This window comes from Squalius cephalus (assembly GCF_949319135.1).
Source record: "Squalius cephalus genome assembly, chromosome: 13".
NCBI lineage: Eukaryota > Metazoa > Chordata > Actinopteri > Cypriniformes > Leuciscidae > Squalius > Squalius cephalus.
The window spans coordinates 20,657,072-20,676,930 of record NC_137134.1 but is presented as its reverse complement, the minus strand read 5'-3'; the positions used below and the strand labels follow the sequence as shown (position 1 = coordinate 20,676,930).

At 39.7% G+C, this 19,859-nt stretch overlaps 3 protein-coding genes across 4 annotated transcripts; 2 read left to right on the top strand and 1 right to left on the bottom strand.

Annotated features, from left to right (window-relative positions):
- The first annotated feature begins 299 nt into the window (after window positions 1–299).
- Window positions 300–8,596, top strand: axdnd1 (axonemal dynein light chain domain containing 1). 2 transcript variants are annotated; one of them, XM_079891486.1, is made up of 25 exons: window positions 300–475; window positions 951–1,123; window positions 1,464–1,567; window positions 1,658–1,760; window positions 1,846–1,931; window positions 2,014–2,070; window positions 2,246–2,354; window positions 3,035–3,156; window positions 3,241–3,381; window positions 3,464–3,568; window positions 3,685–3,805; window positions 3,926–4,027; window positions 4,113–4,279; window positions 4,362–4,416; window positions 4,511–4,745; window positions 4,828–5,044; window positions 5,278–5,371; window positions 5,861–6,060; window positions 6,148–6,232; window positions 6,326–6,427; window positions 6,516–6,617; window positions 6,729–6,842; window positions 6,929–7,020; window positions 7,099–7,229; window positions 8,409–8,596. In XM_079891486.1, exons 1-25 carry the CDS (start codon window positions 382–384, stop codon window positions 8,537–8,539), a joined length of 3,042 nt encoding a protein of 1,013 aa, XP_079747612.1. In that variant the 5' UTR covers window positions 300–381; the 3' UTR covers window positions 8,540–8,596. The 2 variants fall into 2 exon arrangements, with proteins under 2 accessions (XP_079747612.1, XP_079747613.1); XM_079891487.1 differs by lacking the exons at window positions 1,464–1,567; window positions 1,658–1,760.
- Window positions 8,597–8,718: 122 nt separating this feature from the next.
- nphs2 (NPHS2 stomatin family member, podocin) lies at window positions 8,719–11,141 on the bottom strand. Its single transcript, XM_079891490.1, has 8 exons — window positions 10,761–11,141; window positions 10,584–10,687; window positions 10,394–10,466; window positions 9,982–10,064; window positions 9,421–9,624; window positions 9,291–9,346; window positions 9,136–9,214; window positions 8,719–9,061 (listed from the first exon to the last, which is right to left on the bottom strand). The coding sequence occupies exons 1-8, from the start codon at window positions 11,065–11,067 to the stop codon at window positions 8,795–8,797; spliced, it is 1,173 nt and encodes a 390-aa protein (XP_079747616.1). The 5' UTR covers window positions 11,068–11,141; the 3' UTR covers window positions 8,719–8,794.
- Window positions 11,142–15,609: 4,468 nt separating this feature from the next.
- On the top strand, window positions 15,610–16,416 carry LOC307169621 (testis-specific serine/threonine-protein kinase 6-like; the record flags this gene model as incomplete). Its single annotated transcript, XM_079890349.1, has 1 exon — window positions 15,610–16,416. One exon carries the CDS (start codon window positions 15,610–15,612, stop codon window positions 16,414–16,416), a length of 807 nt encoding a protein of 268 aa, XP_079746475.1.
- Window positions 16,417–19,859: the final 3,443 nt, after the last annotated feature.

Below are 19,859 nucleotides of genomic sequence, written 5' to 3'. Positions count from 1 at the left end.
TGGGCTTTGTTTGGCTACCATGGCATCAATTACCCGCTAAAATATTCATGAAACATCTTATGAATATTTAAAAGGCTTAATTTTATACAGGAAAGAACATATGTTAGCAAGGGAATAAAAACTTATTAAAGTATCATCTTCAAACGAGTCTCTCGAGTGTGATTTTGTAACTGTGGAAAGTTACATAGACACGCGACGCGTCCATGGCAACAAACTTTTATAAGCTGCTCTATTGAAGAGTTGGAGCTCGTGCACAGTAGCGAGCGTTTACGCGCATTCTAGCATGGATAACGGCAGAAAGTGTCATGTTTTCGCGCGTTTGCGTCTTTTCTGCGATTATTCGTAATTAAATAGTGTCCTGCGAGTTTAAACAGCCTCAATATGTCGGTGTCTGTCAAGTGCAGCCCGTCTCCTCCGGATGGAGCAAAACCAGAGAGTCGCAGGACGAAGAGATCGACTACTGCCGTCAATAACAGTGAGGAAACTCTTATATATGATCAATAATTACAGAATTCACTTTACATAATCTTTGTTTGACTTAATATTTATTTGTTTGTGTGTTTATTTTAATGCCACATCAAAAACTTTCTTAAAGGGATAGTTCACCCATACAACTTAGCCTAGGTCATCATTTACTCACCTTCATTAAGTTGTTCCAAACTTGTAACGTTACGAGTTTCTGTCTTCTGACGAACACAAAAGAAGATATTTTAAAGTATGTTGGCAACCAAACAGCCTTCTATAGTATTTTATTTCCCCTACTATTAAGTCAGTGGGTGCTGTAAACTTTCTGGTTACCAACACTTTTTTTCCTAGCCTATTATAAATGTATTCATGTAATTTCACCAAATTAGTTTTTTGTTATTCCTAATATTCATTTAGGACATGTGCCACGTCACAAACCTTTTCTGTTATTCTTATTTATTTACGTATGTTATTCATCTGTCTAGTGGCCACAGAGCTTCCTCAGGTGAGGGAGAGGACACATATAAAAGACGGAAGCAGCCTGCAAGTGCGTGACGATTCAATCCCAGATGAGCTCCTCGCAACTTTAACGTCCACCAAATGTCCTCAAGATAGACTCGGACCCCTCAGATTAACCAAAACTCCTAAGGATTTCAAGGTTTGTGGCACTTGAGTATCTTTCACCATGATTTTGCCAAGTAAGATCAACATTGATCTGGGAACAACTACTGTCTGTAAATGTAGTCCTAATCCTATCCCTATCCATAAATTATCCCTAAAATCAGAGGGAAATGATAGGTGAATAACACTGATGTAGAAGCACCTAACCCTAAACTTGACATAAACTGTAATCGTGTCCCTCAATCTGATTGGTTGATTGGAATGTTGTTCCAGGATCGAGAAAGACATTGATCCAGGAACATGTTGTACTTGGTAAAATAACCTTCGCCAAAATTGTTTCTAGTAACTGAATCAGCTCTTTTGACCTGTTTCACCAGGTATGTTTCACGCACCGCCCTGATGCAGTGTGGCACCATCCCACTAGACGCAATAAATACCAATACTTTCTCAACCAGCCAACCTCTCTGACTGGAGCTGGAAGGTTGGAGTGAATCATTGCACATAACACATACATTTATCCATAATACACTGAAGACATTCTAGCTCACTGTGTTTGTTTGAATCTGAACAGAGACATATCATTTCTCTGTGATGCTCTGGTGTCTCAGAGGGACCGAGTGTCTCTCCCACAAATGGCTGAAAGAAGCTCTGCTCAGTTTCAAGGAGATCACAATGCAAGTGACTGGAGAATAAACTGAATTTGATGCACAGTGTCTTTTTTATATGTTGTAACTTCATGTTGTTGTTTTTGGGTCGAAGGACTCGAGTTCACTGGAAACTTTAATCCCAGAAGAATATCACATCATAAAAAACAAAGGCCTTAAGGGACTGCAGTGCTATGAAGAGTAAGTGAGCTTTGGTCAGTGACAACATCTCTCTTTTAGTACTACAGCTAAATGTTTGGCAATTTTTTTATTTTTTTTTTAGCAAATTCACAGTTATCCTAGAAGATGACAAGAAGAAGCTAAGAGCCTTTCCATCATTGTAAGTTGCTCTAACATATTTATTTAAGATTCATTAATTTATTTATAAATTAACAATATTTTAAATATTTTCTAAACAAAAACTAGGAAGACATGTCATATGGATGTCTAATTTTTCTTTCTTTATTTGAAATGATTGATATTAATATTTATAATATTTTCTAAACAACCACTAGGAAACCAAACGGTCGTCTTGAGGTGATTCAGTTAATGAAGGTGATGGACAAAATGTTGGAAAAAGCAGGTGTCAATCAAGAGTCTCAAGAGCTAACCGAAGTCTCACAGGTTCGTTTTTTTTTCCCAATGGTTTTTAAAAGGCTCATGACAAGAGAAATCAAATGTGTCTTTGTGCCACTAAAACATCCTGCAGGTTTTATAGCTCCTTATTACAAATAAAGCATTTAAAGGCACGTTTTGATATTGCGGAATCTGTGACATCACAGGAAAATGCATTTGCATATGCCCGCCACCAGAGCAAGAATCGACGAATAGTTACAGATCAGCGCACCATAGGCCCCGCCCACTGGCATTCAGTTGCTTAACGGCTGACATTTGCCTACACTGGATGTGAGCGTCACGTCAGAAGTAAATGTAACCCATTATAATCACTGAAGCTGTCTACACTGGATACAGTATACTGGATACATATACGCTTGAGTCTGCAGACAACAGGACAAATGGAAGAGTGAATGAACGTTAGCTTTGGCAGTTTAAACAGCTAGTTTGTGTCTCTGTACAGACTTCCCAGCGTTGGAAAGAAGCAGATGGTTGATTTTATTGGTGTTGTGGATCGCGTTGAAGGATTATATGTTTGTTCAGAGCATTTGGTTTTGTAAACGAGGCGCAGTGTAATGGAGTGTTTGCAAAGAAACTTTTTTTTGAAAGATGAAGCAGCCACCTGGATTGGATCTTACAGCAGCTGCATCACAAACCGTAAATGATTTCATAATGCTTTGTCTGTTCAGATTGAAAATTTACTGGAGCTGGTTCAAATTGAGCAGAACATCTACAACGTAGTATTCCACGAGCTAATCCGCCAGGTCAGCGTTGAATGTGCCGAGAGGGGTCAGCTCCTCGCCAAGCTCAGGTCTCCGTCACTGTTTTACCTCTTTTTTTCCCTTCTCTGTGTTTTCATTAGAGAGTGACTTCACTTCCTCTTCCACTTGTCTAGGCAGAGGTATGTGTCTCTACTCGACCGTATCCCACGGCAGGTGAAGGGTCTGCACACAGAAACCTTAGCGCAGAAGGCTCTAGACCGCAGACTCACTGAAGACATCATTCGCTTCAAAAACTCCATTGCAAAGCTTAATATGTAAGCTTAACACAACTTAAAAATTGACAATTGAGTGTGAATATTTAATTTTTTTACCTTATGTATATTTAATCTCTAAAAGGGACCTGAGTTCTTTGAAACAACATGATGAGAGTGTGTCCAAAGAGGCAGAGGAAACCAAAGAGGAGCTTGCTATAGCCCTGGAGGAGTCACAACGCAATGCAAAGTGCGTGAATGAATCATTAAACCAGTTTATTAGTGTGAACGGAGTGTTTACTGCGGATTCACATTGATTTATTGAAACTTTATATCTGTCTGGTTGAAATAACATTCATTCTGCAGTATTGTGGCAGAGTACCATGAGCTTTATGAGCTGCAGAGGAGAAGACTTGAAGGACAGATGTCCCAGCTATATGATGAAAGAGACCTCTGGAGAAAAGCCACCTACAGTCTTGCAGTCAAGGTGATCTTTTGTCACATTCCCCTTGACATGTTAGATAACAAGCATAATTCACTAATTTGGACTCTCATATTGAAAGAATTTATAATATTTTAGTCTAAATGTCTCACATTTTTCTTTCAGATAGTAAAGATAAATAAACTTCATCTGGTCAGACGGCTAAATATTAGTGAGCAGACCTGGGCCAAGACTGCAGATCGTTTCACTGGTTTCCTAACAACAAAGGTACACTTACAATACCTCTTACCTCAGTCTGTCAAGACTATAACATGTAGACTAATGGTTATATCCATGTTATTTTTATTCACAGGACTCGGAGGATGTATCCCATTTCATGGAATTGACTGACCGATGGAAAGATAAACTGACCAACTTCATGAAGAATCTCAGAAAGGCTGAAAGCAACCAGCGTGAGACCATCAAATCTGTCAATGCTAATTTTGTCAAGTGGCACAAATTTTATGAAGACAAATCAAGGTCAGTGAAGAAAATGTTGCTTGTTTTCTTTGTATTTATATGATTTTTATTGACTTTTATTGGCTCTTTTATGGTTCGTTAGGAACCCTAATATGAAAGTTGACGAGCTGTCTGAAGACCTGAAGCAATGGTCAAAGGTTAGCAATCCTTTTTTATTTCTTACTCCATTATCTTTGTAAAACTGTTTAACTTTAAATGTAAAAATTATAGCTATCTATGTTCCAACTATAGGTGTTGATGCAGCAGTGTGAGCGTTATGGAGGGGAGGACCTAGTGTCTGGTCAGGAAACACTTGACATGTTAACTAACCTACAAGAGTCCTGGATTGATGTTTGCCTCCAGCTCTTTAGGAGACACCCTGGTTTAGATGGAGTGCCACCTAAAGGCCAGGAGGCCATGAGGGAGCTGGCAAAGACCATCACTGAGCTCCAGAATCAACTGGGAATCCGTATCAATGGAGAAAGTGGTGAGAACCAAGGCCTTTGGTTCCTGACATAGTCTTTTTTTTCCCAATGGATTTCAATGTCTGCTCTTGGTTGTTAATGCAGGTATTCACGCAACGCTAATGTTGCTTATTGAAACTATGGAGTTCTGGTTGAGAAAGTTAAAGGCCTTGAGTGGACTTCCAGAGAAGCAGTCTTCGGGTGATTCCCTTATGTTGGAAGAAGCTCTTGGCAACATGATGAATATGTCTGAGGAGGCTCTTCTGCTAGTGGACAGCACACAGTTAGAACGTGACAGGGCTAAAAAGAAACCCCACACCAAGTAAGAGAGATGCAAGGGACAAACATTATAGCTATCTTGAAAAATCTAGTAAGTGCCTTTATGTACTGTCTAAATTAGCGGCTACTTTCTAAGGCAGCATCGTAACTGAAATGGAGCCTCATATGGAGCCTCCATGATTTGGAACGATCTACATGGACAGAAATTTGGACACAAGACTTGATTCATGTTTCTGGTTGAACCATGTTCAATTTCCCTGTATGTGTCTGTGACAGGATTGAATTGGATGATGTCTTCAAGACAATGAAGGAATTCCTGTTCTCTCAAGAAAACTTTTTCCACTGTGAAAATATGAGGCTTCGTGACGAGGTACAGCACAGACCTGTGTAACCTTTCTTTCATTCCCTAAGGGGTGTTCATACCTGTTCCTGGAGGTCACCTTCCTGCAGAGTTCAACTGACCTGGGCTGCGTTTCCCAAAAGCATTGTAAGCCTAAATTGATTGTAGAATAATTGCCACCAATGGTCTCTACGATCAACTTAGACGTACAATGCTTTTGGGAAACGCTGCCCTGGGCTTGACAAAACAAGCATCATCACTCATGATCACTCATCACTCATCTTGGCTTAGAGCAGGACTGCTGCGTCTCCAAAAGGCATTGTAAGCCAATGGTCTCTATGATCTACTTATGCTTTTGGGAAATGCAGCCATGGACATTTAGAGTAATCCTGAAGACCTTGATTAGCTGGTTCAGGTGTGTTATCTAAGACTCGAGTGAAACTCTGCATTAAGGTGGACTTCCAGGAGCAGGACTGGACGCCCTACGCCATGAGTAATGATCTCATCTTGTGTTGGCAGGTAGCTTCACTTCACACAAAGCTGATTCGCTGGATGGTGGACCTTCTGCTACTAATGGTGCCAGTCCATTCGGATGACCAGGAACCGTATCTTCCAACGCCCGAATTGAACTTCATTGTGGACGTGTCTGTTGAGAAGCTAGAGGAGGATGCTAGGAACCTCTCGGGGAAGCTTGACTACTTTTCTAAGTATATCACAAGGTACCCTCACTAAACTCAACATCTTGAGAGGATACACCTTAGCTAGTTATGGTTAAGCTGAAATTCATTAAACAACTTGTCGTGCAGCTCTTGTCAGGCTGTTGTGGAGGAGATGATCCGGAAGAACACAACTGACACAGAGAATGAGTTGTATCAACTAGCCAAACTTCAGGTGCTTAGCAATTAAGATCTAGCAATAGAGTAGCAATAAAGATTGACATCCTGCCTGAAATGCCACTGCGTCTTGTGCACTGTGTTTGTTCAGAAAGAGTGTGGTGAGTGGGTGGAGACCTGCCGGATACTACTGTCAGATGTGAAGGGAAACATGGTAGAACTGCAGTTGTCTGGAAAAACTGTAACACAGCCTGTGAGTGACATCCGTATGGACTCTGTGGTAGAATACAGCTTTGCTAAGTAGTACAAAATGTGAATAACTTCCTTGTTCATCTTCTTAGGTTGAGCAACAACCAGAGGAACCTACCGAAGAAGAAGAAGAAGAGGAACCAGCCATGAAAGATTCCATTGGGCCTTATTCTTTCCAAAGAGCTGATGAATATGTAACTAACACTTTTTCATATAAGCTGTTTGCTTGCTAGCCTTATAGCTAGCTTGGTCCAATGGATTAGCACCCAATAACACTATTAAATGCCACCAAATCACCTCCACAGGGGGATGAAACAGCCAGCAGACATGACAAAGATGGCTCAGTCATCAAGCTAGTTGATTATGATGCCAATATCACTGAGAAGAACTTAGGAGAGGACACCGTCCAACTTAGAGGGGTGAGTATATCGTATCTTCTACATGTGATCAGCTTCCCATCTACAGAGTGTAAAGCATTAATCATCAAAATCTTAATTTTTTCTAGACTGAAGAACTTGTGCTGTCTCCTCACACTGAAAATGCCCAGGATGCCTTCAATGCATTAGAAACAGTGAGAACTCTTCAGCAAGAGCTTCTGTAAGTATTAGCATTGTGAACTTAAATTTCTCTTTAATGAGATCCCATAGTTCTTTCTACATAAGCTATATTTCCCAGGGAGGTAGAAACACAGGCTATAAGTGCGGAGGAACGAGCGTTAAAGGCAGAGGAAGACCTGCAGGCAGCTCTGGACAAGATACAAGATCTGGAGAGGCAGTTACAGGCTCGTCCCAGTGTGGAGACCAAGTGTAAGTGTGTCAGAGGCTAACATTACACTTCAGATACTGAACAAGACGGGTAAAGGTGCAGTCACATATATTGTGGGCACAAAGGTCCATTGTCGTTTGTCTATTGTCAAAAGTGTAACGAAGTATGAAGCACTGCTCACACAGAAGTAACTTTCAAATCAAACAGATTTCTGTTGGTCAACGTGGCAGATTTGTGTGACCTGTTGTGAAGTGTGTGGGGAAATCTTTCGGACAAAATTCCCAAAATGGTAGATTCCTATTGAAATTTGGATTTTGCCTCTGAAAATTTGCCAAACTGCGGTAAATGTGACCACACCTTAATTTGTGTTGGGAGATCTTTTAAGTCTTATTCTTAGGCCTTAAATGGGCTTTGAAGTAGTTTCTTGCAATTTTAACCCTCTGTTTTTTTTTTTTATTCATTGGAATAGTACGAAACTTGGTAAAGGTTTTGACACTTGCTGTGTGAACACAAAAAAACAAAAACAAAGACATGATTCGAAAAGGTTAAATGGTCCTGAAAAAAATAGTCACACTTGTATTGTTTGTGATCAAAAATGGCCGCATTGGAAATGAATGGGAGATTCATTTAATCTGTTGGAAGTGTTTGGTACTGCAACCAAATTTTTTTAGATATAATTTTTTAAGATATCAACCAAATTTGGAACACAGCTTGTTTAGATTTTTTCATAGTTTTAAAGTAAAACGTGTTTTGGAAAATATATATTTCATATAAAAACTGAAAATGGTGTTTTTGTGCATTTTCTTAACAATAAATGTAAAATGGTATAACTTTTTTCAAGTTCACTTTTTTAAACTTTCACTTCAGCAATGATCTGCCAAGTGTCTCTTTAAAAAAAAAAGAGGCCAAACTTAAGATTTATGACCGTTTAAGTTGGAAATTTCATTTTCAGGTCCATGCTTAGAAAGTGAATAAATTAATTATAACTACTGCAATATAATTTAGTACCATAAAATTAAAAACGTTAAAATTTATATGTTAAAAATAAAAATTGCCATGTTGAAGCCATATGTATTGTTGCATCCACACCACTAGGTGTCAGTATATAGTTTAAGTTGGTCAAATAAGTAAACAAAACCAATAAAAATGTCTTTGTTATTAATGTAAATGTTGTATATATGATATGAACTGACCTATATCTATTTTCTGACTATTTTCAGTGAGCAAGAAGAAGGTTCCACCAGCACCCAAGACCCCCAGCACCCCTGTCGCAACTTCTGAAGCTCAGAAGACAAGAAGTCAGAAATCTGAAGCCAGCTCGAAACTGTCCAGAGACACCAAGAAACACTAAATGCGAATAAAAACCGTACTAGAGCTCATGTGGGGCAAAGTAATAAAGTATTTAATAGACACATCTGTATTTAAAGTGTGCTTGTATTGCACATATCATTAATGATTAAGATTACATTTAACAGTGTTATTAAATGATAGTGTTTTTTAAAGATTAGCTTTAAGTGAGTACCAATATATTATGCATACCTACGTAAAATTAGTAGCATGAAGCTGCTCACGTCTTCACAAGTAAACACTGACAGACGCGTTGTCTTTACATCATGGGTGAGTCTTTGGGAGCATCTTCGGAGCCGTCAGCTGCGGTCAGGCTTTGATTGGCAGGTCGGGTCAAACTGGCGAGGTCGATGGATTGGGTCAGGACATCAGGAGGTATGTTGAGGACCACAGCGGGCTGCTCCGAGCGCAGATTGTGGAGGAGCTGCAGGAGTCGAAGGTGCACGACCAGCGGAGAACCAGAGAGAGACTCCACCGAGGCCTTCAAAGCTTCACAAGCTGCCTTTTCTCCCTCCGCCGCGATCACCTGTGATACAGTAGAGCTGGGTTGGTAACTAAAGGGTTGTAGGTTTGAATCCCATTTTGCACCATTGGCCTTACTTTGACTTGTGCCTGACGTCTCGCTTCGGCCTCCACAGCGAAGTTGTGTTGAAGCGCAGGTGGAAGACTGATTTCTTCTCTGCAACAGTGGACATATGAGTAACTCCATGGAACGTCCTTTGGAGTTTAATCTGTTATTTACATTATGTACTTACATTTCCGCTCTTTCCACTTTGATTCCCCACCTGCAGGTTACCGAATCTAAAGTGACCTGTCCGACAAATGAAAACTTCGTTTAAACTTATTATTTCAAGACCTCATGGGGTGTAGTATCTGTTGAGGTACCTGAACCTCCTGGGCCATCTGTTTCCTGTCCAGCAAAATATCAGTGAAGGCATGATGGGCCAGTATCTCTCTAACGGAGACCTGGGTCAGAGCCTGCAGCACATCTGGGACACCGGCGAGGGATGAATAAAACACGGACACATTCTCGATACGATAGTAACACACCGCACTCACTTCGGTACACACCAGATCTTTGGTCACCACCTGAGGATGGAAGGACATTCAAATCATACGGTGTTTATTTTTATTCATTTAGCAGACGCTAAAACGACTTTATCCTAAACGACTCAAGGTACATATATACATTTTCTAAGTTATTTTCTCTGGAATCGAACCCATGACCTTGGTGTTGCCCGCACCATGAGCTACACGAAAGCCCAGTCTAGAGACTTGCAGTGACCAAATGCCTCCCTCATGTTTACATATATGCGTCAGTGGGATGGTATTTGTCGTTGTCAGCTTTTTAGAGTGCACTTCATTTGATGACTCGGAGGTCGTTTCAGAAAATACAATGCAAACATACGCATGCAGAAAATATGGAGGCTTTTTTTGTTACGTTACCGTGTGAGGAGGGATCTTTAGTATTTTCAGACGAACGTCCACTATATGGCACACATCCAAAAATGGGAGATAAAACATCAGCCCTGCAGGAAAATTAAACATGCATGTAATAAAATGCAAATATATTAAATTATTAAAAATAATGTTTTGTGGTAATGTAAAGGGATCAGTTGACTAAACTTAAAAACAGTATATACATTTATATATATACCACACACGTATATATTATATATTTACAAACTTTTATGTTAGATGCCATTAATCAATTTTACAGCACTAATTATTTATAATGAAATATTTTAAAATTAGATGTATTGTAAAAAATTATTTACATTTTTTTATAATACATTCTTCACATAAAAACTGCAAATATACTATATGTAAAAGTGTTAATATGTAAATGATAACATACCAGGGCCCCTGGGTCTCTTCTGCAATAAATGCCCCAACCGAAATATCACAGCTCTCTCATGTTCTCTCACAATCTACAAATAAACAATTTTATTTATAATAACGGTTATAAATTATAGTTATTGGAAATTAAAAGAGTTATCAAATATATCTTGATTTGTAATATTTGGTCTCAAAAACTGAAAGCATACCTTTACACAGAACCAGATTAAAATAGGAAAGAAGAAGATCACCACAGACAGGACCAAAACTATGAGAAGCTGCTCACTAACTCCAAGGTATCTCTTCTTTAAGCCTTTCGAGAAAAATAAATGTTGAGTGACTCAGGTTCTCCGTCTTTTTTTCAATGTTTTCTTGTCTAAACTTACCTTCTCCAGGCCCCTCAGTCTCCAATAACCCCAATAACTCCTCTCGATCTTCTTTAATTTGCTCCCTCACGCTGTCTACATTTACAACAGTGCTGCTGGAGATCATCTGAGGCTCTTTGGATTCACCACTTTCTTCTTCTTCAGTCACTTCTGGTTTTTCTTTTCTTTTGTGGGGCTCTTGGAGCTTGACGGATTTGGGTGCTTTGCTTTTTCTCTCTTTAGGAGAAGGTGACGGCTCCCTCTTTGTCCGTCCAGATCTTGAAGAATGAGATGTTTCTGCTCTTTTCTCCATGTCTGCGAGAAGCATGCGGTGTTCAGTGAGAGGAGCATCTGCTGTGAGGTTTCATCTGGTGTCTGTTCAGCTCCTGTGTTCTGAAGGGGAGGATCTCTAGGCCTGTGAAGGTTCATGATGATGGGGGAGTGTTTGAGCTCTTCTAATGAATGTTTCACAATGGTGGCCTCCTACACAGTTTTGTTAGATGCACTAAATGTAAAATAACATGCTACTAAAAGCCTAATTTTTATTTTCTATGAATGTGCACTAAACATTTAGAATTATTTTTAAGGTTTATATCAGTGGTGGAAGCCTGTTTTCCGCCTAAATAGTGAAAAATAAAAACGTCATTGTGGATTAGTGTTTAAAGTCACATTGTGAGATATTAATAGGTGATGAGAAGAAAATGGCAAATATGAGATATTAAGTCTGAGATATAAAGTTGTTACCTTTATTTTTTAGTCATAAAGTCGGACACTGTCATCCATAATTGGTCGGGGTGAAAAACACTTCCATTTTTTATTTTTGACTGGAGCAGGGCGAGTCAGAACAAACCAAAACGATTTAAATGTTGCTGTGTTTATGACTTTGGGCAATTTTGACAACAGTAAACGACGGACAAAAAATAAATAAAATTTAAACGATCAAACAGTCAGTCTAACTTGAGAAAAATTAAGCAAATACAAAACTATATCAGACGTTAATTGGGATTTAATTGAGTAAAGATAAAAATCAGTGGGCTAAATGACTGTTTCTTAACAGCATGTTTTGTGTGTGGTGTTCCCACTGATCTATATAATGAAAAACTGCCCACAGGTTGTGATTCAAGCCCTATAAGTAGTAATGTATTAGCACAATTGTCGCCATTCCCGTGTTGTTTTCTCCGAGAGAAGAGTAATGCTTAAAAAAAAAACTAAAAAAAAACCCAGTCACCTGTAGCCTATAAGAAACCTCGGTACAGCAATAATCACAATTAAGTGTCCAATAGTGAAGTGACACCATTTGACAGCTTCAAAAGAGCTTCGTGCAGATTCCATTTACAGTTAGGCCTACTAACCCATACAATTTGTATTATGCATTTCCTGAACATGTAGCCTTGCTAAATAATCAAACACTTACAGTATTTGAACAAACTACTGATCTATAAAACACAATCAGAAAGAGCTATACTTTAAGTACAATTTTTCTTCAGTGACAAATCTTTCATTGTTTTATTTGACTGTTAAAATTGTTTATCTGCCAAGTTTAACAGCTCTAATCAAGTATGTTCAAAAACTGTCAAACCATGTGCTTAATGTTGTGTAAATGAAAACTTTATTTGGCTTTTTGTGTACAACTTTGTAGATTTCCAAAAGATCCTGTCAGGAATCCTGTCAGAAATCCCCCCCCCCCCCCCCCCCCAAAAAAAATGTGTTAACACAAAATACCACCCAGCCCTTAAGTCGTTTGCACTTACACTGCAATTCTATTCAGGGAGACCTTCAACTTGGGTTTACCTCACCCAGAGGCGAACCAACACTGAGTTTGCCCCAGGCAAAAATAATCAATGAGGCCTTTTTTTAATAGGCTATATGTATTTTATATATGTTTTATAAATAATATATATGATTTTTTTTTGTTAATATATGTTCATTACCTAGAGATATTATTTTACAAAATTTAAAAAGTAGTCAAAACACAGAACATCTAACAGAACATAAGTTGTTTAATTTTTACAACATTATGTGCTTATTTTTTAATTAACGAAATGTCAATCTTCATCTTTATAACAGAAGATACAATACAATACAACAATCTTCAAGATACAGTAAATCTTCAAACGTGTAACAGATTGTCACCTTAAAAACAGTCATTTGCGTGGTGGAACAAGCAATGCTAAATATAAATATATAGTTAGCATCTTAATTTAATCTATGTTTTATTATTTTATTAGTTTTAACTAATTGTTAACTCAACAAATTTAACGTAAAGAGCTGGATGTCTTTACACTGACAAAAGGACGAAAGGCTACATCTAGGGAACAAACTGAGATCAGCTCATATAGATTGGCAAAGTCAAAAAATGAAGGTAAACCTTGCTGCACAGACCCTAAGTGCCAGTGTGGCAGATGCCCTCGGGTTATGCGAGCGACACCTGCAGTTTGCTGAGTGTGAGCCAACATGTAAATATCAGGAGACATTCGACCGCCTTTTTGATCTGATGAATTTCTGATGAATTCCAGAAATTCCCATCGCCAGGGGATTTAAAAGTCCCGAGGCCCGTTAATGAAAACACCAACATGGCCTTCTTAATGGAAGCTTACAATTACATTATTGGATTGAAAGAGCCAGACATTAACAGTTGACCCCTTGTTGAAACTGGCAAGAAAACTGCCTTCCTTGGCATCCTGGTGGCAATAAAAAGTTTGAAACAATTATATGAAATGTATGTGAGACCACCGACATCGTAGTTACAATATCTGCTTTCCTTCAAATTTAGCCAGGACCACCTTGAGCTGTTTTTTGCTGCCATTCGCTCAGCTAATGGATGTAACAACAATCCCACAGCGAGGCAGTTCAAGTCAGCATTCAAAAGAATGGTAGTGAGACATGCCATCAAAGCCAGTGGCAACTCTGCTCTCCACTGGACAGCACAGTGGGACTGGAGGCAACACCTTCTGATATGTTGTCATTTCGGCGAAGCAACACGCAACCTGAAGCAGAAGAGAACACGGAAACAAATATCACCTAGCCTTCCCAGCAAGCCTTCCCAGTCTGTCCATGTTTAAAGAGGCTGTGGTCGGATACATAGCTGGCTTCATAGTCAGAACAGCTACGAAGAAGATTCACTGCCCTACCTGTTTATCAGGACTCAGTGTAGAGAGCTCTTTCCAAGATGAGTTTGGACACACCCTCATCAACACGAAGTCCCGAGGTGGACTTATCAGACCATCAGACAGTGTCCTAAAAATCTGCAAAACAGCTGAGAGGTGTATTCAACAGCACTTACTCACAAGGCACATCTCAGAATTGGACAGCAATATTAAAACCAGGCTATCCACACAGGTTCTGGAACTCCATGGTGGCTCTGCACTTAAGGAACTTGAAGCACACGTTCAACCTAGAACCATACAACAATCATATTTTCTTTCTCATTAAGTGTATTGCAGACAGCTGCGCAAAACTCTGGACAAGCTTGTTCTGTACAAAAATCAATAAGATAAAGAACAGTTTCAATTTCCAGCAATCCTTGCCAGCATGAATTCACTGAAGATTAAAAAAATTAAACCTCTAATTTTAAACCTTGACCATGTCTGTCTCTTTATCTCTCTCTCTCTCTCTCTATTTTAAATGTAGTTAGCCTATATCCATTTTAAAATAATCAATTTTTAAAAGGTCAAAAACAAACAAGCCTAAGTAAATTTTTGCATCAAATGTCAGTTTTACAACCAGTCTACTGTAATGTTAGGAAAAGTATCTGCATTTTTCCTGACAGAGCTGGTGCCATGCCATCCTGATCATGAGCACACATTGTACCATCCCTTCAACTGACTGTCACTGAGGCAAAAACATTTTTACAAGCAACGTAATTTAGGTATTCTAATGATCACATTTTATTTTTATTACGATATATATAATTCGTTGTTACGACGACGACTTAGGCCTATTTGTTCCCTCATTTTAATAAATCGTGGACACGTTGAACTAATTCCCTCCATTATTTTGATTTAACGAATTACAACGTGGCCACAATATAGTAAAACGAGGGAATAAACTAGTAAAACGTGCTGAGGTATTATTGTTTCGTGGCCACGAAACAATATTCACCAATTCACAAAAATATAGGTCTTTAGCATTCACTATTTAAGTAATAGTATCATCATCTTTATGCACCAACTGTTATCAACTGTTTTTCTTACCTGTGAAGATAGCTCTTCAGTGAACGCCGACAGATTTTTATTCCTTTTGCAAAGAAATTGCCGTTTAGGTTTACGTTTTGGAGTTTTAATTAGCTATACCACTGATCTTTAATCTTTAATAAAGATTAAATATTATATTTTAAACGTGTATTTTAACGAGGAGGTAAGCGTCTTCTTCTTCATTCAAAGGGCAAATCATAAAATAACACACTTCATTACTGACGCCTGCTGTTAGCCTAGACAGACACTCTCCAAGCTCCTCTCCCCAGTATCAAAGCAATTTTAATAAGCAGGAAAAAATTCCGACTTTAAACAAATATCCATTTAAATGCTTAGGATGTTTTCGTTGTAAGAACGTACAGGGAGACTTTAGATTTAAAAACGGTGTCTCGTTAGGCAGTGTTTTCTCAGTCAAATCATAACATTTCCTATTGATTCAATAGAACGCGTGAGCTCACTAGAGAATACCAATACGGCGGCGCTGCGGCGTCACTGTTTATGACGTCATGAGCTATCCAGTCATTTTATAGATCAGTGGGTGTTCCATTATGACGTCACAGAATAGAATGCTGTATGAATGCCAATGCCTGTTAAAAGACACTTTGCAGCAAAGGTGAGGAACGTGATCCAAACTCAATCCAAGGTTTCTAAACTCCTGTGAGATATAGGCTACAACCATGCCTGTTGATCACATTTTGAGATCCTTGGGCTACAAGTTCCTCTCCTCGCTTGGTGAAGGCAGTTTTTCCACAGTCAAACTCTACTCCTCTCAGAGGCACCGCTGTAACGTGGCCATCAAAATCATAGACCGTGAAAAGGCCCCCAGGGATTTCGTCCGAAAGTTTATGCCAAGGGAATTGTCAATTTTAGGACAAGTGAAGCACGACCACATTGTCAATATGCACGAAATTATCGAGATGCCCGGTAGGCGAGTCGGTATCGTGATGGAAGCTGCTGCAAAAGATCTCTATCAGAAGATAATTGAAGTGAATCGTATCCCAGAAGTCCAAAGCAAAACCTTGTTCTCTCAGATAGTCAGTGCTGTCAACTACCTCCATCAGACAGACATCGTCCATCGGGACCTCAAATGCGAAAACATACTGTTGACAGCCCAAGAACAAGTAAAGATTACAGACTTTGGTTTCGCCCGCAGATGTCAAGACCCATCAGAGCTCAGTCGCGCATTCTGCGGTACTGTAGGCTATTGTCCACCGGAAGTCATGATGAGAAGGCCGTATGACCCAAAGAAGTATGACATATGGAGCCTTGGGGTGACTCTATTCTGCATGTTGACTGGACAGTTGCCGTTCGATGAAACCAGTTATTTTCGACTTCTCGGTCTTCAGCAGAAACCTCTGGTTTATCCGGATGACGTTGCTGTTGGGGAACCGTGTCGGGACTTCATCGGTACTCTGCTCCAGGTTGATCCTTCCAAACGTTCAACCATTCAAGAAGTGGCAGAACATCAGTGGCTGAAGAACTAGAGCTAATAAAACAATAGCCGCGTTTCCACTGTCGGGCCAGTGCGAGCCAGGGCTAACAGCGAGCCGAGCCAGGCCAGTGGCCTCGGGCCTCAAGCACCGGACTCAAAATAAGTTGCGTTTCCACTGCCGGTGTTGTGCCGAATTTCGACCCCCTGCCAAATTATTACCCCCCTCGGTGAAGTCAGTACCTGATTGCCTAATCCTAACCCCACCCCTCCCCCACAACTAATCCTAAACCTACCAATACTAGGGGGTTAATAATTTGGCTCAACACCGGGCCATAGCCCCGCAGCACTGCCCTAAACCCTGTCCTTAACACGCCTTCCTGGATCAAACGTCATACAACCCCACCCATTTCAGCGGGAAGAATGAAGTTCATTCAGACAGGACACTAGCTTAATAAAATCACAGAACGATCAAGATGGAGAGGACCAAAGCATCTGTTTGTTTGCTCTTTTTGGTGTTGCTTGGTGGAAGATGAGGCAGCAAAGCCAACATATGAAGATGGAGGTTCAGCAGTGACTAATGTTACGCCGAAAGCTAATGTTGGCTGCAAGGTCAAAGAGAGCGATCCAGAGACGTGCGATTCGGTTACAGCGAGTGCAGAGTCGCCAGCAATGGATGAAAATGGTAAATATTTTCGTTTTAAGTTAAATCGTATCTTGTAGTCTTGTGGTGTATCATATAGCACAGAGTTGTTTTTTATTAGCTTTCATTAACTGTCTTTACTGCTGAAAAACACAAATAGTTTACTAGCTTATCATATTTTGCTTGCTTGCTACATTAAAATAATTAGGAAGTAATGTTAGCATTTCGTTCTATTATTCGTCGGATGATACATCTATTTATACTCATGTATTTATCTTTCGCATAATTAGGAAAGTAATGTTTACAGTATCACTTTGCAAGAATGTTCATTTGTTAAAATGAATGTATTAACATGAAAGAAACATTAGTAATACATTTGTTACTGTATTTGTTCAGCTTTGTTAACGCTAGATTATCAAAAAATGCAGCTGTTGGTTCGTTAGTTTGTTCATGTTAGCAATAACTGATTTTAACAAATAAAACATTGGACTGTAATAATGTATTTGTAAATGTTAACATTAACAAAGATTAATAAATGCTGTAAAAGTGCAGTGTAATGTTTCTTAACACTATATAATAAAACGAGGCTACTCGCTACAGTTTGCTCGCAGACCCCCGCGCTTTTCAGCCGTGGTCGAAACGACAGTGAGAAGGGACGTTGCCCACGTTCTTCGCACCAAAGTGTCGAAACTGTTAGAAAAGGGAGCTGTCGAACCAGTTCCCCTTTCACAGAGCGAGTCGGGCTTTTACAGTCGGATGGCAGCCTTGGGCCCATCCTAGACCTCAGACACCTGAACAAAGCGCTGATGATGCGTTTGTTCAGGATGCTGACAACCAAGCAGATCCTCGCACAAATTCACCTGATGGATTGGTTTTTCTCAGTGGATCTGAAAGATGCTTTTTTTCACATCCAAATATCGCCTCATCACAGGCCATTCCTGAGATTCGCCTTCGAGGGGCAAGCTTACCAGTACACAGTACTACCGTTCGGCCTATCACTAGTACCTTGTACATTTACAAAGTGTATGGATGCAGCACTTACCCCCCTGAGACAGCGGAGAGTGCGAGTATTAAACTACCTCGACGATTGGCTGATTATAGCTCAATCGGAGGTGCAGTTGATAACTCACAGATCCTGGCTCCTCAGCCATCTAGAATGCCTGGGTCTCAGGATCAACGCTTCCAAGAGCACACTGTCTCCCAGCCAGAGTATTTCTTTCCTGGGTACAGTAATAGACTCTATACAAATGAAAGTGCGCCTTACACCAGAGCGCGCGCTCACCATTCAACACCTAGCGGCATCTTTCAAAGCGGGCGCTCGCGCCTCTCAAAAGATTTCAGAGGATGTTGTGTCTCATGGCCTCAGCATCATCAGTACTTCAGCTAGGACTACTGCACATGCGTCCTCTTCAGTGCTGGCTAAAACCCTGTGTACCAGCTCGTGGCAATCTAGCCACTTACTAATCAGAGCGAGCCATGGCTGCATCAAAGCCCTGACTCCCTGGAAAGCAGCCGACTGGTATCAGTCTGGCGTGAGTATGGGTGTGGTTTCAAAGAGAAAAGTGATCTCGTTTGTTTGTGGTTTACAAATCGGTTTATAGGTTCGATATTTCATTTGCACACGTGGGTGGCGCTGAAACACCCCTTTCATCTGATTGGTCAAAACGCTTCGCCTTCAGTGGGCTACAAGCTTTTCTTTCTGTCAGGCAGAATAAGAGTCAGTACGAGTGCGGCACTGACTCGATTGAGAGATCTGCTAGATCTGTTTATTTTTCAACCCTATTAGAAGAAAATAAACAAAACCCTAGGTATTTATTTGAAACAGTGGCGAAACTAACGAAAAATAAAGCTTCAAGCCCAGAAGTTTCCAAGCAGCACAGCAGTAATGACTTTATGAACTTCTTCACTTATAAGATTGATAATATCAGGGAGAAAATTATAACCATGCAACCGTCTACTACAGTATCGCATCAGGCAGTGTAGTCTCCCTAAGGAAAATTTCGATTCATTCACTGCTATAGAAGAGGAAGAATTAAACTCAAATTAAACTCTAAACTTGTAAAATCATCTAAATCTACAACATGTATGTTAGACCCTATACCGACTAAGCTACTGAAACGGATGCTTCCAGAGGTCATAGATCCTCTTCTTAATATCATTAACTCATCTTTGTCATTAGGATACGTACCAAAAACTTTTAAGCTGGCTATGATTAAACCGCTTGTCAAAAAAACGCAACTTGATTGTACAGAATTAGTCAATTACAGGCCGATCTCGAATCTACCTTTTCTGTCAAAGATACTAGAAAAGGCAGTATCCTCACAACTATGTTCCTTTTTAGAAAGAAATTATATCTGCGAGGATTTTCAGTCAGGATTTAGACCGTACCATAGTACTGAGACAGCTCTCATTAGAGTTACAAATGATTTGCTCTTATCATCCAATCATGGTTGTATCTCACTATTAGTGTTACTCGATCTTAGTGCTGCATTTGATACTATTGACCACAACATTCTTTTAAATAGACTCGAAAATTATGTTGGCATTAGTGGAATTGCATTAGCATGGTTTAAATCATACTTATCTGACCATTATCAGTTTGTAGCAGTAAATGAAGAGATGTCTTATAGATCACAAGTTCAGTATGGTGTACCACAAGGCTCAGAACTAGGACCGTTGCTTTTCACTCTGTACATGCTACCCTTGGGAGATATCATTAGAAAGCATGGAATTAGTTTTCACTGTTATGCTGATGATACTCAGCCCTATATTTCTTCACGCCCTGACGAAACTTACCAATTCAATTACAACAATTAACGGAATGCATAGGTGATATAAAAAATTGGATGACTAGT

What these genes read in the sequence shown, in the direction of transcription:
- nphs2 (XM_079891490.1), bottom strand. Translation starts at nt 11,067, where the DNA reads ATGCTTCTCGCAGACATGGAGAAAAGAGCAGAAACATCTCATTCTTCA. An exon ending in AGATGGCCCAGGAGGTTCAG is followed by an intron (nt 9,347 to 9,420) that starts GTACCTCAACAG and finishes TTTGTCGGACAG; the next exon opens with GTCACTTTAGATTCGGTAAC. An exon ending in AAAGTGGAAAGAGCGGAAAT is followed by an intron (nt 9,215 to 9,290) that starts GTAAGTACATAA and finishes CCACTGTTGCAG; the next exon opens with AGAAGAAATCAGTCTTCCAC.
- axdnd1 (XM_079891486.1), top strand. Translation starts at nt 382, where the DNA reads ATGTCGGTGTCTGTCAAGTGCAGCCCGTCTCCTCCGGATGGAGCAAAA. An exon ending in GACTACTGCCGTCAATAACA is followed by an intron (nt 476 to 950) that starts GTGAGGAAACTC and finishes TCATCTGTCTAG; the next exon opens with TGGCCACAGAGCTTCCTCAG. An exon ending in ATATGAGGCTTCGTGACGAG is followed by an intron (nt 5,372 to 5,860) that starts GTACAGCACAGA and finishes TTGTGTTGGCAG; the next exon opens with GTAGCTTCACTTCACACAAA.